Source organism: Neomonachus schauinslandi, chromosome 1 (genome assembly GCF_002201575.2).
Source record: "Neomonachus schauinslandi chromosome 1, ASM220157v2, whole genome shotgun sequence".
Classification (NCBI taxonomy): domain Eukaryota; kingdom Metazoa; phylum Chordata; class Mammalia; order Carnivora; family Phocidae; genus Neomonachus; species Neomonachus schauinslandi.
Window position 1 is genome coordinate 162,736,951 of NC_058403.1, and position 16,748 is coordinate 162,753,698.

The 16,748-nt window shown below is 42.9% G+C and overlaps 1 protein-coding gene across 1 annotated transcript in view; it reads right to left on the bottom strand.

Moving 5' to 3' along the window:
• SLC6A11 (solute carrier family 6 member 11) overlaps positions 1-16,748 on the bottom strand; it is a 125,445-nt gene that overhangs the window by 17,286 nt on the left and 91,411 nt on the right. The window contains exons 7-8 of the mRNA XM_021694958.1: positions 13,427-13,530; positions 8,385-8,509 (exon numbers count right to left, since the gene is read on the bottom strand). Of these exons, the coding sequence (XP_021550633.1) occupies positions 8,385-8,509; positions 13,427-13,530 (229 nt within the window). The remainder of the gene's footprint in view (positions 1-8,384; positions 8,510-13,426; positions 13,531-16,748) is intronic.

The following is a 16,748-nucleotide window of genomic DNA, read 5'->3' on the forward strand; positions in this document are numbered from 1 at the left end:
TTGTATTTATTTTCTAGTTTATCCTTTACATATTTCTTCTGAACAGATGAGCAGACATGCTTTTTTTTTTTAATATCTCCTTCTTTCTTACACAATGGGTAGGATACTACAGATATTTGCTTTTTTAAACTTACATACACACACACATACATATTTACCATTTAAAAAATACCCTTCAATATCCATTTACTTGATTATTTTTATATTGTGAATTAATGTTGAATTTTTTCAAAGACTTTTTTATATCTATGAAGATAATTTTGTAATTTATTTCATTTGGGATATCAATATGGTATACAATATTAGTGGATTTCCTAGAATTAAACCAACCTTGCATTATTCCAGGAGTAAATCCAACTTGGACATGGTATATTACCTTCTTAATGTGATTTTGGATTCTAATGTTTCCGATTTGGGTTTGCTAATATTTTATTTACTATTTTTGCATCAGTATGCATGAGTGACGTTTTGTTTCTTTGCCCTATTTGGTGTAGGTATCAGTGTTACACATACTTCATATAAGGAGTTGAGAAGTTTTCCTTCCCTTTCAATGTTCTTCAATAATTTATAGAGTACTGGGACTATCAGATCCTTGAAGGTTTGAGAGAATTATTTGAAAAACCATCTAGACCTAGTGTTGTTTTTGTTTCTTGTTTTGTTTTGTTTTGTTGGTGGGGTAGTTCCTCAATAACTTTGTCTATTGGGTTGTTTAAGCTTTCTAAATCAAATGCGGTTGATTGTGGCAATCCATTTTCCATTTAATCTAAGTTTTCAAATTTATGTATAGAGAAGACTATAAAGCAGTCTCTTGTGATTTTAAAAAAATGTCTTCTGCTTCAATGGTTATTTCTCCTTTAATATTTATTTCATTATTTGTATATTCTCTTTTTTTCTTGTCAATATGGTAATTTATATACTTTTATTTTTAAAGACCCAGAATTTTAATTTGTTAATTAGATCTACTATTTCTCTATAATTATTTAATTAATTCCTGCTCTTTATTATTTCTTTCCTCATGCTTTCTTTTGGTTCACTTTGTTGTTGTTTTTCTGAACAGGGGATATAATTAATTTATTGTCATTGTTTCACTTTTATTGATAAATGTGTTTAGTATAGTTTTCTCATATTGTTAGTTTATTTCTATCTATGTCTCCTTGTACTTCCTGCAGTTTTGCTTCATAAAGGTTATTGCTGTGTTATTTGGTGTATTTATTTTTATGTGTTATATCTTTATTGCAAATTGTAGCTTTTACCATAAAAAAAATGTCCTTTGTAATGCTTCATGCTTTGGGGCTTGAATTCTACTTTGCCGAACATCAGGATTGCTTTCATTGTCTATCCCTTTATTTTTAGTCTTTATGAGTCACTTTGTTTTAGGTGTATCTCTTACATATGCTATATATATATGTATGTGTGTCATATTTTGTGAGGCAAATTGAAAATCTTTTTAATAGAGGAGTTAAGCCCATTCACATTTATCAATATGACTGATATTTTGACAAAATATTTTATGGTTATGTGTATTTTAAAATATTTGTTATGTTTCTCTATGAGTTGTATATTCTTTGTCCTTTTATTTGTAAATGTTTTTTGGTATTTAGGAAGGTTTATGTTTTTGTTCTAGTGGTTACCTTTATTTTTACAACTTTTAAAAATGCCCTTAAACCCTTATTTTCTTATTTAAACCTTTACTGCCTGGCTTTCTAGGTTTCCCCACCCCCACCTCTTACCATTTGACACCACTTATGGTCCACACAACAATGAGCTTTTTCTATCTTCCTCTTGTCTTCTCTCTCCATCTTTTAGTTCAATGATTTCTACACGTTGTTAACAGTACACAGCATATTTCTACATTAGTCCTCTATCCTCTTCCCCACTTTTGCTTTGGTCTTAGACGTATACTTAAATATTTTTAAGTGCTTACCATCAGTCCTTTTTCTGAAGTTTTCCCAGTCATTGCTGGTATGGATGAAGCTCACCCTCTAGTAGATTCCTCCAAAACACTGATGAATGTTCTGTTTAAAATGGTTTTTCTATAGGGCGCCTGGGTGGCTCAGTTGGTTAAGCGACTGCCTTCAGCTCAGGTCATGATCCTGGAGTCCCGGGATCGAGTCCCGCATCGGGCTCCCTGCTCAGAGGGGGGTCTGCTTCTCCCTCTGACCCTCCTCCCTCTCACGCTCTCTGTCTCTCATTCTCTCTCTCGCAAATAAATAAATAAAAATCTTTAAAATAAATAAATAAATAAATAAAATGGTTTTTCTATAGCCTTGACATTTTCTATAGCCTTGATTCACACTTCTTTGTGTGAATTTAAGAAAAAAATGCTGCTTCATAGTTGCTTTTCTTTGTGTGTTGGTTTTGAAAAGTGTGATATCCATCTAATTCTTTTGCCCTTATAAGTTATTTAATCTTTTTTCACCTGGAAGCCTTGAGGATTTTATTTTTATCTTTGAAAGCTAGTATCTTTACCAGAATGTCTTGGAGTTGATCAATCTGGATGAATTTTCATTAGTACCTAAGAAGTCCTTCCAATGTATAGATTGGGCTCTTTCTCTGTTTCTGTTTCTTCGATTATAGTTTTAAATATTACTCTGTTTATTGTTTTCTTTTTCTTCTTCAGGGACTCTATAATATGAATATTTTCTTCTTTGCTAGTCTTCTGTTTCTACATTTTTACTTCTTTATGCCATTTTTATTCACTTTCTTGTTTTCTTTCCTTTTTAAAATGCTCCTTTATTGTGACTATTCTCCATTGAACACTTTGTAATTTATTCATTTCTAAGATAGCTTGATCTTTCTTTTTTCTCATTTTTTCCCCTGAGTTCAATCAACTTTCTCCTCATTTATTCCTGTTCTCCCCCGCCCCCATTTGTTAGTTTTAAAATTCCAGGTTCAAGGTGTTTTTTACCCCCCACCTCTCAGATGCTTGTTTGGGTATATTTAATTCTCTCTGGAGTGCTGACTTAAATTTTCCTCTATTTCATGGTTGATTTCATGGTCATTGATATGTGGGGAATTTCTATTCCTGTTTTCTGCAGTTTTGTATGGACTTGACTTTTCTCAGGTTCATGTTCTTGGGTATTTTTTTGATTCCCAACCTAACAGTGCCCTCTTTTGTCAGTATGGCAAAGTCCAGGTAGTTCTAGCAACGTTTTGTGTTGATGGTACGGGGAGGGTGATTTCCCCTTCCCACACCCTAATTTTACAGTTCTCTTTTCTTTTGCGGGACTTTATTTTATCTCTTTTTATTTGGTTTTCTCTTCGCCATCTGTCAAAGGGTACTTCTCCCTTTCTTTTTGCCTTTTTCTTCCCCAGAAGTTCTGTGTTTCAGTGTCTCCTTTAAATTGTCTGTTCCTATAAATGGTCCCTGCTCCTTTAAATCACACACTGAATCCCTTCTCTCTGTTGTCCCTGCTATGGGATCTGTCTGGATCTTTTCCAGCATTTTCAGACTTACATTTAATCTTTCTGGATTTAATCTTTCTGGTGTTTGCTCCAAATCACTTTTAGGTTCCCTTCATCAGCCTCTCTGTCTTCTGTCTTCCCCACAGTTTTTCTGAGTTTACCTGACCAGCTGTGAGGGCATAGGTGGTAGCAGGAGGGATTGTGCACCAGGATTGATAATTTTTCTTTTTGTTAACAGCTATGTGTAGCTTCAACATTTTCTGTCTTCAAGTTATGCAGGGACGTGGTTTTGTATAAAAAATATTTTCCCTCCTTGTTCTTTTATTGTTTGGGGAGAAAACTGGGATATAATTAGCTATACAGCTGTCATAGTACTCAGATATTCAGAGGTCTTATTTCCTCTAATTTTTAAAAAGACTCTGTATAAGACTGATATTATTTTTTTCTTAAATGTTTGGTAGAATTCACCAGTGAAACCTTCAGGGCCTCAAGTTTGCTTGGTAGAAACATTTTTGATAATGAATTCAATGTCTTTTAAAAGTATAGAGCTATTCAGTATTTCTATTTCTTCTTGAGTCATTTGAGTAAATTATATTTTTAAAGGGATTTGTCCATTACATTTGTCCATGTACATTACCAAATATATTAGCTTGAAGTTGTTCATAATATTTCCTATTCTCATTTTTAATGTCTGTAGAATTTGTAGTCGTACCTCCTCCTTCATTCCTGATATTAGTAATTTGTGTTTTCTCTCATTTTTTTTTTCTTGACTAGTCTTGCTAGGGCATTATAAATTTTGTTATCTTTTTTAATACCAAATTTTGGCTTTAGAATTGTGTGTATGTCTTACAAATTTCTTTGTTTCTACTTACTTTGGATTTAGTTTATGCTTCTTTTTTGCAGCTTCTTCAGATAGAAACTTAATTTTTCTTACTTTAAATCCTTCTTTCTAGTTAGGCATTCGAAGTTATAAATTTCTCTGTAAGTACTTTAAATGCATCTCACAAATTTTGATATGTTGTATTTTCGCTACGTAGTTTGAAATATTTTCTTTGACCCATAGGATATTTAGAAATGTGTTGCTTAATTTATACATACTTGAGGATTTTCTAGATACATTTTTCTTATGGATAATTTAATGCATTGGTAGTCAGAGAATATACCTTGTAATTTCAATCTTTTGAAATTTATTGAGACTTAATTTATGGCCCAATTTATATCCTACCTAGGTGAATGTTTCATGTTCACTTGAAAAGAATTGTACTTTGCAGTTGTTTGGTGCAGTGTTTTAGAAATGTCAATTAAGCCAAGTCGGTTGATAGTGTTCAGATCTCTACATCTTTATTAATACTTTGTATAGTTGTTTTAACATTAGTGAGCAAGGAATGTTAAAATCAACTACGGTTGTGGGTTTGTCTATTTTTCGTTTTAGTCTGTCACCCTTTGCTTCATGTATTTTAAATGTCTGTCATTAGGTAGAAACACATTACAGATTAGATATCTTACAAATGAATTGCTCCTTTATAAACATTATGAAGTGCCTCCCCTGTTATCTCTAGTAATACTCTGACTTGAAGTCTACTCTGTCTAATATTAATATACCAAAACCACTTTTCTTATGCTTGTTGTTTACAGAGTATATTTTTTCCTTTTGTTTTACACTTTATCTGTGTCTTTAAAATGTCTCTTTTTAGAAAGCTTAGAGTCGAGTCTTGCTTTTTTACTCAGTCTGATAATCTCTGCCTTTTACTTGGAGTATTTGGTCCATTTGCATTTAATGTAATGATTGATATGGGGGGGTAAGTTTACCATTTCATATTTGTTTTATTTTTGTCCCTTCTGAATTTTTTGGGGTTTTGTTTGTTTACTCTGTTGTGTTTTTCTTGCCTTCTTTTGGACTAATCAATATTTTTAAATATTCAATAGTATTTCATCTAAGTTTTGTGGCTCTACCTCTTATTATTACTTTCTAAGCAGCTGGGCCAAAAATACACATCCATAACTCATCAAAGTCTACCTAGAGTTAACGAGGTATCACTTAATCCTGCCACCACACATCTGACACTTTCCATTTCTGATGATCATTCTGACATTTTCTGTCTCGAAACAGAATTTAGGACTTAACCACATCAATAATTACAAAATGAAAATAGACAAATACTCCAATTAAAAGACATAGATAATCAAGACTGGATAAAAAAGCAAGACCCAATTATAAGGCTGTCTAAAATCTCAACCTCTAGGAGAGGGTACCTGAAAGAAAGAATCACAGAAACAGACCAAGCGACATGTGGGTAAGGGCCACAAATTTCAGGGCTGGGATCATAGCATGACAAAACCTGAGCCCTGTGAGGAGTGCACATTGCCTTCCTGGCTCAGTTTCCAGGTATGCTGGGACATTCCACCGAACATTCTGCCATCTAATTAGGTATTTTCCAAAATCATTCATCAGAAAGCACGCCCAGGTCCTTCTGAGCCAGGTGAGGTGGCTACACATTCACTTGCAACTTGCAATTTCTCCAAATGGCAGAGGCTCCTAAGGAGAATTTTAGCCTGACCCCCATTGCCCAACAGGGGCACAGAGCAGATTTACCTGCTGGGTACCAGTAGCAACACAGGAAGATGAGCCAGAAAAGGCTAGAGCCAGGCTGTACCACCTATGAGCTGTGTGACCTTGGGCGAACCACTTCAGGCTCTGAGTTACGGGGTCCTCATCTACAATGGGCACAGGAAAGCCTAGGGCTGCTGTTTATGTGAACAGTGCCCTCTGCAGGAGTGCAGTGCATATTCTGCACAGCCACAAGTGGAGGCCCTGATAAAGCCCACTTTGCAGAGGTGCTGTGAGCAGTTTTTGAGGTAGAGTGTTAAAAACAACGAACTCAGAGCCTGACAAGTGAGCAGAGTAAATCAATTATGGTCCATCCATCCAGTGGAATACCATACAGCCATTAAAACTCATGATTGAGACCTCTGTTTACTGAGGCAGAAAAACTCCTCATGCTTTATTGTAAATGGAAAAATGCAGCCTATACCAAGGATAATTTGATCTGGTTTCCATCACCACAAATATGGATATATATGCATGGAAAATCCTGACAGGAGAACCCCAAAGTGTTGTCAGATTTGGAGTGCAGAGTTTTTCCTTTGTTAAGATTTCCACATTTTTCTATCATGAACATGCTTTCAATTTGAAATTAGAAAAAAAAAATCAAAATTTATTTTTTGTTGGCTCTTTTCCTTTCCATCTATGACTCCTCTCTGAATTTCATCTATAAAATTGAAATAATGATAAAAAGAGAAAAAATAGCGCTGCAGATATCTTATCCTACTTAGTACCTAAGGCAGGAATTAGGACATTCATTTTATAGAGGAGGAAATGGATTCTTGGAGAGGGCAATGTTCCTGTAGAGAAGGTAATGCTCTCTCTTCACAGGGCTGCCCTGTGGTTTCATGCCAGGAAGGAGCATGGATGTTTGGCGAAGTGTCAGGTGCTCACAGTGGGCAGTAGGATGGCATGGTCAAAGCATGGACTCTGGAGCCAGATGGTGTATATTAAATCTCAGCCGTGTCCCTTCCAGCTTGTGTAACCTTACATAAGTCATTTCACCTCTCTGAGCCTCAGCTTCCTTATCTATAAAATAGGGGTAGCAAAAGTGCCATGTTGGAGGGCTGAGCTGAGGATCACATGAGACAGTTCCTGCCCAGAGTCAGCACTTGGTGAGTGAGACCTTTGGTCATATTAATATTCTCTAGTCTAGCTCTGGACTCCTGGGTTCAGCAGGGACTGTCTCTCTCTCTGACATACATTATCCAGAGGAAGGGGGACCCTGAGTGGTCACAGAGCAGAGGTTTGTAATCATGTTCCTGCTCTGATGTCCATATACCCCACTCTGCCAGTGTGGTGGGTTAGAGGGATGCTTCGCTATCTGTGCATGCTACACAAAACAGGACACTGTGGACTAGCATTTTCAACAGAGGCAGTGTGGCTCTCAGGGGTGCCTGGGGGTGGTTGCAATAAATGGGGGCATGACTAGCACTGAGTAGATGGAGGCCAGAATGGCTAAGCTCCCTGTGCTACTCTCAACAAATGGCTCTACTAAACATTCTTGTAGGTGAAAAACTTTAGACTTAACTGAGGTTAGAATCTGTTTGTCATAATAACACAAACTATTTCCGCACTTTTTAAAAAATACACACTGAATTTTCCTAGAATTCAAACACCATGTAAATCAAGGCAAGAGTAATTCACCATTTTGTGCAATCACCTCAGCAACAATAACTCTGCTTGTAGTGTGGTTGAAATAAACACTCGCCAATCTATACTTAAGAATGTCACATTCATTGTGATTCTGCATCTTAGAAGAGGGAAAGGGAGAGAGATTCTCCAAGCAGAGGGAATAGTATGTGCAAAGACCCTGTGGTGGGAGGGAGCAAGTGATGTTGCAAAAGCAGACCACCGCAGAGGGGCAGCATGAGGGTGGGGGAATGATGTGGGTGGAGAAGCTACAAAGGCTGGGCAACACAGGGCCTTGGGGCCCTGCTAAGAATCCAGTACTATGAGAAGCTAAGAAAAGCTTTTCATCAGAGAAGGACATGTTCAGATTTGCATTTTGAAAGAAGCCAGTCTGCACATGGAACCGAAGGGGCAGGAGTGGAGGCTGGGAGGCCAGTGAAAGGTTCCTGCAGTCACATAGGTGAGCAGTGATGGTGGTCTGGGCTGGTGGGGAGATAGCATTGCTGGGACAAAGTACACGAAGTGGAGTGACGCCCAGAAGGCAGAAGCTATACAACTTGCGGATGTCTTAGATATGGGAGTGAGGAGGTGTCACAGTTTCTCTCCCACGATACTGGTTTGAGGATGGATGGTGGGGCCACCTTCTAAGACCTGAATCCAGGAGAAGAATTAGCTGAGGAGGCAGATCGCATTTGCACCATGACAATCAATCACCCAAGGCCTCCCTCGCCTTTGGCAGACTTACCTGACTCTGCCACCTCGGCAATGGGCACCCCCTGCTCGTATGCCATGAAGCCCAGGACTGAGAAGATGGCAAAGCCAGCCACAAAGCTGGTGCCACTGTTGAGGCAACAAAGCATGATGCAGTCCCTGTGGGGAAGCAGTGAGAGGGGCTGAGGTCAGAGTGGGAACAGGTACAGTGCTCGAATATTCTATATGAGCACCACAGCCATCCTGTGGGGCAGGCAGGGCATGGTGGGCAAGGATAGCCCCATTGGCCTGATGAAGCCATTGTGGTTCAGAGAGGTTAGGTGGCTGACCCATGGTCACACAGCTTCTCCTGCCTTTCTAGAAGATAAGGTGGGTCATGGACCAGAAGCATGGAAGAGGGATAGGAAGGAAGAAAGGCTGGCAAGTGAGAAAATGCACAACTAGTGAGAAGATACTTGGAGACAAAGCAACGCTCCTCCAAATCCCTGGCAGGAGAGGAAACCAGGGAAAGTGAGAAAGGAGTGATTTCCTGGGAGCTCAAAGCAAGGAGGGCAGGAGAGACCTCTGAGAAATGGCTGCTTCTCAGTCAGGGGAGCATCCATGGACTTCACACTAGAAGCTCTCACCAGCTTCAGGAGGAGACACCCCGTCATGCCAGGCTATTTACTGGAGCAGCACCTCACAGCCCTCTCTGCTCAGTCCCTGTGAGGGAGCGGCCCCTTCCAGGCTGGCTGCCATACAGAGGGATTATCAGAGCAGGGACTGTCTCTTGCCCTTGGGAGGGGCTTACCTGCAAAGGAGCGCCAGCATAAAGCTGCAACCCAGGAGAAATCAAGAGTGTAAATGATGGGGCTTTGCCAAGACAAAGGCAGAACCCTCAAGTCCCGGCCTCCCCTCCCTCAGGCCCTGCATCCTCACAAGGCCACAGTGGGGAACAGGCCTCTTCGAGGCGTCTCAGCACGCACTTGCTAGTTAGGCTTATGGCACACGTGATGCCCCACCTTAGAGGGAGGTGCTCCTGAGCGGCCTGTCCAGCCTCTTGTCTGAGGTAGGACTCTGGAGCATCCCTGTGGTGGCGGTGGGCTGCCTCTGGTCGCACCCCAGCAAGCCTCGTCACCTTGTTCCATGGCGCTTTCCCCTGGCTGGCCCGCCGGTCTGTGCTGCTTACAGCAGTAAGAACCTCCTCAGGTGTGTTTGGCCCAAACCTGCCTTCTCTGGTGAGTTTTAGTTCTGCCCTTCCTACCAGCCTGGAGCTCCTTCAGGTTTGGGAGATCTGAAGAGAGTGGCCTTACATCCCCTTTGAGTTTTTTTTTGTGCTCCTTCAGTTAACTGTCCCAGTTCCTTTACCAGGTCCTCATCCTGTTCGTGATCTGTAATACACTCCAGCTTGTCTGGCCCCTCTTCAAATGCCACATCCAGGACTAAGCGCTAGACTCAAGAACACAGCAGGACTCTCATCTCCTCTTCTCCTGACAGCATACTTTTTGTAATGTAACCAAAGGTTACATTAATGTTGGTGACTGTGACACCCAGTTGCCCTGCAATGACTCTGAGAATCAAGGACATATTGGAGAAGGCATGACCCTGGGGGTCAGGAGCCATGGGCCCCACTTCCCCCTGCAATTCTTTTCTCTGGACCTGAGCTCACCATAAGACAAAATGTTTGATAACAGGGTTTCTTGGGCCTTATGACAGATTATTAATTTTCCTGCAAGTAGTCATCTCCCTCTACCTTCTTCCTTGGGGATGAGTATATTTCCCTGCCCCACTGGCTTTGGGCTTAGCCACACAACTTTCTTTGGCCACAGGATACTAGCAGATGTGACACAAACAGAGGCTTGAGATATGCTTTTGTGACTGAACTTGTCCCTTATGCCTTTTGTGATTTGCCAGGAAAGGAACTTCCCCAGGGGAGCTGCTGTCCTTGTAGTCTGCACCCCACAATGTACACACACAGAGCAGACTTGGGCTTGCCTGTACCCTGGAACCAAGCCCAACCAATTCACAGCCTGCTAGAGAGCTTCCCTAGCTGGCCAGACTTGGGAGCAATAAGAGCAAATGCTTGTCAGGTTAAACCACTGAGTTCTTGGGGCTGTTTGTTATCCAGCATTACTGTGGCAGTGAGGGACTGATTACAGGTCTCTTTAAAGAAGTCCTCTGGCACTGTACATGAGGGCTGGGCTGGCAGACCTGAAGATTTTATCTGCAAGCCTGATTTCTCTCCTTTTAAAGGGAAATGCAGCTCAGCCCAGGTAAGGGGAGATTCATCCCCAAGGTCGGGGTAAAGCTCTTCCTCATGCCTATTTCCTGACCCTGCCTCATCAAACAGTGGGAAACAAGGTGGCCCTGGTGAGGAAAGTGCTTTCTCTCTATCTTCTACATTCTGGAATTCTCCTGTATAATCTGAATCTGCAATGTGCCTAGTCCTGTGCTAGGGTTTCTTGAATACTGTGTCACTGAATCTTGAGGCTCAGGGAGAAGAGTCACATACTCAAGGTTTCAGGGGCTTCTATTGGTGAGGTTCAAATGTGCATCCATTTATCTCAGACATTAAAACCCATGCATTTTCCAGGAGCTGCACAAAAACAATGCCTCCTAAGAATTAAGACTTTCAGATCCTGACTTGTGGACAATTATCTATGGGCACCCACGTGGTTGTTGAAAAACAAATATCCCTTATTGCAAAGTCTCCACCTGTCCCCAGAGGCTTCCTGAGTGATTTCCTCACACCACAGGACAGAAGAGCACTGAGCAGACCTGAGGTCCCTTCCAGCCCTTCGTCCCATACCCTGGCCCTCAGAGCACCCACACCTTCAAGCAGAAGGGGCTTAGCAAGCCTGTGTTCTGAAGTGAGGATTTGCCCCCGCCTGGTTTGCTGTATTCCCCCATCCCTCTACTTCTTTCCTGCAGGGCACCTTCTAGGTGAAAAGCTTATGTAACAAGCGCTTTAAAGTTGGCAGGAGCTGAGCTGGGCTTTGAAGACCTCCAGAAGCTATTATGCTGTCAGAAGAGAGGGTACTAATTTACTCTCTGAGTTGGGAAGACCTGCTCGCAGAACAATCTGGAAATGGAAATAAAATGGGCTCTTGGATTTTGCAATATCACCTAGGGGATCTGCTTTCTTCTGCCCCTGGGAGGGGGAACACCCTGTCTATTGGGCAGGACAGCAGAAGGGATCTGTGGCGGCCAGCATATTTTACCCACATGCTTGGTGGGGAAGAGAGTCGCCACTGCCCCACAATACCACCTGAAGACAGGGCAGTCTTGGCCAAATTCTTGTCAGCTGCAGCTGTTGGGAAAGAACTGGCCATCCCTGTTAGTGAGGAACAGGGGTGCAGGAACCAGAAAGGCCTGGGTTCAAAGCTATGTTCCACCACTGGTCATGTGAACATGAGCAAGTGACCTACTCTTGGGCTTCAGTTTCCTCATCTGTATAACAGATGGCTCCTTCCTTGCTTCCTGACACAGCAGTCGACACGTACTAGGCTTGAGGAATGGTGGGGACCAAGACCCAGCCTGTGTCCTCACGGAACTGACAGCCACGCAGTGACCAAGTGATTTCTGCAGTGCCCTGCATGGAGGGCTCATGCTGAGTGCTGACTCCTGATGGGGTGACAGCCGTATGCAGACAGCATCCTTCTCTAACATCCCAAGGGGGTTAGGCTCAACCCAGACCAGAGGGCTGCTGTGCTGTTCTCCCTGTCCCAGTGCCTTTTTCTTCCTGTCCATGGTGACTATTTTGTATCATGGCTGACAGAGTGCTTTGCCTCTCATCCCCCAGACCTGCCTCCGTGTGAATGGCTGGAAGGCAGAAGGATCTTATGGACAACCTGGCATGGTCAATCACCTCTCCAGCATCCTTCTGTCCAGCCCTACCCAATACCTCTCTGCCCAAGGGCTCCCAGGAACAACAGAACTTGCTGTCCAAAGGCACATTGGATTCCACAATGGCTTTTCCTTAGAGCATGTTGGACCTGCCCACTGTCACTTCCTTGGTGCCTCAGTTTCCCCAACTTATGAACTCTATAGACTGAGGCTGTGCCATTCCTGTGTGTATCTCCTAATGTACAGATTCTGGTGTCTCACACTCAGCAGACACACAATGCACATGGTTTTAGCAAATGGGTTAATAAAGTGATCATGAAGCTAGCTTTCAGAGAGATATGCCAGAGTCCTGGGATAGAAACCGGGAGACCTCAGCCTGAGTCCAAGCTCTGCTGTGTGTAGCTGGGGATAATGTGGGAGGAACTTTATCACTGCTAAAAGTTCTTTCAAATGCATGATCTCACTTGAGCCATACAGCAACCAAGTTGTCTGGCTATTAGGTACAAGTCCCCTGAAGAACTACCTACTATGACCAGGCACTGGATTAAGGGGTGCAGAGACCTCAGCAAACAGACCATTGGCCTAGAGCTAGAGCCCAGGGTGCCAATTTCACTTCTACCATGCACTGCTATGCTAGGTGACCTTGGGTGGGTTCTTGGCCCTCACAGTAGGTCTCAGCCTCACAGTAGAAATCAGGCTACAGGCATGAGAGGCCAGGCAGCCAGGGTGAGACAACCTCGGGGTTAACCCCCCCAACCTGGGCACTTCCCTTCCCAGTGCTGGGTGTGGCCACATGCAGGAGGCCAGGGAGGAAGGCTGAGGGGCAAGATGGGGCACTGGCCACTCCAGATAGGACAGGAGAGGACCCTACAATCAAGTGAGAAGGGGAAGGAAGCAGGTTTCTGAACAGAAGGCAAAAGGACAAAGCCCTCACTGTCAGAAGACCGGGCTAAAGTCCCAGTTTTGACATTAATAGCTATGTGACCATGGGCAAGTCACTTATCTGCCCTGGGATGGAGGCCTGAATAAGATTCCTGGAGTGGATTTGCTTTCAGCCTGCAACGCTCTCTGATCACATTCATTATTTTCCTAGCTCCTCGGGTGGCCCACTCTTTGACCCTTGGGCAGGGAGAGGCTAAGAAACAAGCCATCTGTCTCGTCCTGGCTCTACGCGACAGGAAGACAAACGTGAACTGACCTGATAGCACGGAGGCATTTGGTGGAGAGCTGGTAGGGCTGTGAAATGCTCACCTGTAGCAGTTGTTGTTATAATTGTTATAACTTCCCAGAGCAGTCAGACAACCCAGGCAGATGGCATAGGAGAAAAAGATCTGCGTCCCCGCATCTACCCAGACCTGCGGGAGGGCACAAAGAAGTCAGCATGAAAATAAGTCAGATGAGGGGTGGCCCCATTCTCAGAAATCCCCCACCCACACCTTACCTTCCAAAAAGTCTAAAATCAATAATCAAACTTCCTAATCTTCTCAGGAAAGTGTTTTAGGAGTTCTATTATTGGGGACTGCTTCATTAAATATAAATGTCCTTAATTCCAGAATTTTCTAGAGGTTATGGATAACAGTTCACTGAACAGCAAGAATTTGGATGTTTAGGTCCCTGCTCCAGCTACATGACCTTGGAAAAGCTACTTAACCTCTCTGAGGCTTAGTCTCCTCATCTGCAAACTGGGGAATGAACTTCCGTCTCAGGACTATTAAGAGGATTCAGGTAATATGGCATGGAAGCTCCTGGGACCCAGCTCATAAGCTAAGTCATACTTAAGCCAAAATGAGTGATTGCTTATCTTTGTGATTAAGAATACCATGAGCAAACTGTCATAGGCTTCTGCCCCTGGGAAAATATCTGCATAGCTGATCTGAGCATCAAAGGTGGCAGGGAAGGGATAGGAGAAGGGGGAGGCCCACCTGTATTTTCCACCTTTCAAAACAGATGCATTTTAGGCTTCCTATGTGGTATGTAATGGAAACTACTTTCTTAGGTTCCTCTCTGACAAAAACTGCTGTTGACAGCATGACACACACACCAGGAATTATGATGGCTTCTTTAGCACTTTTCCCCAGGCTCTTCCTGCTCTCAGCTCCAAGAAAAATCCATAGCTAAAAGCTAAATGCAGCCGATGACACTGATGATTGAGAATCAGGTGCCATCTAGGGAATAAGACTTTGCACTAAATACAAATACCAGCTAACATTTATTGAGCACTTGTTATGTGCCAGGCATCGGTGCTGAGCCCTTTGTGCATTATGGCACTTGAATATTCACAGCCACCCTATGTAGTAAGTGCTATTATTATCCCCCTTTTACAGCTGAGGCAACAGGAATGGAGAAGTTGAATAACTTATTCAAGACCACACAGCTGGGGGTGGCAAAGGCAAGTCCATGGAGACCGGCCTCTAGAGATCCATGCCTAACCAATTCCAGAATTTCAGAAGTCCTCCAGAGTCATCTCCCACCCAGTACAAGACTCTCTTCTGACTACTCCTGACAGAATAGTTTCTGTTTGATTACTGCTAGTGACAGGAGACTCACTATATCCTGATGCAGCCCTTTCTTCTTTAGAGAGTTCTAACCATTAGAACATTTCTGAAAATGAGAAGAAATCCCCCTTCCTGAAGGTGTTCCTAGTTCTGGGGCCATCCAGACCACACCTTCCTCTTCTGTGTAGTAGCACTTTAGAGATTTGGAGAAAGCATCAGTGCCCCTTGGATCCTAGAACTCTTCCTTCTCCAAGCAAAATAACTCTATTTCCTCTCTCAGGGATTTGATTTTAACAGTACAGTTCACTCTACCCTGGATTTGCTTGAGTTTGCTAAATCATTCAACAAATACTTATTAAAATTGAGGATCATAATGCTGCTTCTCAACCTAAGAAATGATACATTTTTTTCTCCCTCAGTGGAGTGTCTTGGAACTGAATGAGGAACTTAAGGAGAGCTCTTTCATGAAGAGTGTGTGTGTGTGTGTGTGCGTGTGTGTGTGTGTGTGTGTGTGCGCGCGTAGAGCGGGGATGCCAGCACATCAGAGTGGCTTGAGACATGGGGAGGAGGAAATGGAAAGATGGAATAAAAAAAAAAGCTTTTTCAGGAGGTTTTGCCACAGAGGGGAATTGGGAGATAGTTGGAAGGGTAATTTAGGGAGAAATTTTTTTAAAATGGTAGAACTCAAGGATGCTTAAATGTTGATAGGAAGGGTCCAGTGCAGATAAAAGTGTTAATGTAGGAGAGAAACGTATGCATTTTCAAGTCCTCCCACTCTGCCTCAGTTTCCCCATTTGCTACCTCAGTGGATTCTCTTTTTTTTTAAGATTTTATTTATTTATTTGATAGAGAGAGAGATAGCGAGAGCAGGAACACAAGCAGGGGGAGTGGGAGTTGGAGAAGCAGGCTTCCCGCCGAGCAGGGAGCCCGATGTGGGGCTCGATCCCAGGACCCCAGGATCATGACCTGAACCGAAGGCAGAGGTTTAACGACTGAGCCACCCAGGCGCCCCTCAGTGGATTCTCTTTACCCCAATCCAGGGTAGTGACTTATACCAGGTACTCAAATCCCCAAGAGGAAGAAAACAGGTATTTTGCCTGGAGAAGGGAGCATTCTAGTGTCCAAGGGCACTGGTGCTTTCTCTGAATCTCTAATCTAAGACCAGTAGTAAATTGTAAGGAGCGGTAAAACACAATACAGTTGCTGCCCCAGGAAACAGAAGACCAGGTCATAGGAGCCACTCACCGGAACACTCGGCACTCAGTCAAGCACTGCTCCTCAAGTCCCTCACTCTCGCTGGAAATGCCTCTGCAAATTAAATGTCCCTCCTCTCAGACCCCACATTGTCCTCTGGCTGAGTGTGCAGGCCAGAGTGAGAAAAATCGCCAGACTTGCAGGAAATCTGGCTTCTCCATCAATTGGTTGGAGTTGGTTCCTCTCTACCCAAAACATGGTAAACAAGCCCTCTGTGAGTTTGAAAACACCAGAGAGCTTTCTATCCACACATCCCAAAGATGGGACCCCTGAAGGATGATGTTCACCTGTGGAAATCTTCCTTGCAGTCGGCTCATTGAGCACATCAACAGTAAAACGGACATCTGCTGTTTTTGCCCACCCAGCATCCATCTCCCCTTTTCAGGTAAGAGTGACCTAATTTTTCTTTGGGAAAGCACCTTTTCTCCACTGGGAGGTAGTTTCAGGCGTGGTCACGTGACCCAGGCCTGGCCAACCAAAGCATTTCTATTGGTCATAGTGATTGGTTCAGGGATGAGCTTATGATGCAAGCCAAGCCAACGAAACTTAATCCTGGACTTTTACTGGAGCTACTGAAAATGGGACACATCTTTTTCTCCTGGGGATCATCACTGACCACAAGGGAAGAGCCTGTCTGAGAATAAAACCAATGCAGAGGAAAGCAGTCTAGAGCAAAGAAAGACTGATACTGGTGTAATGACTTAAGTACCTGGATCCAGCCATACCTGAAATGAAACATACCCTAAAACATTTCGATTTCAGGGGCCTATAAATTCCTCTTTTTCTTAAGTCAACTTGAATTGGATTGCTGTCACTTCAATTCT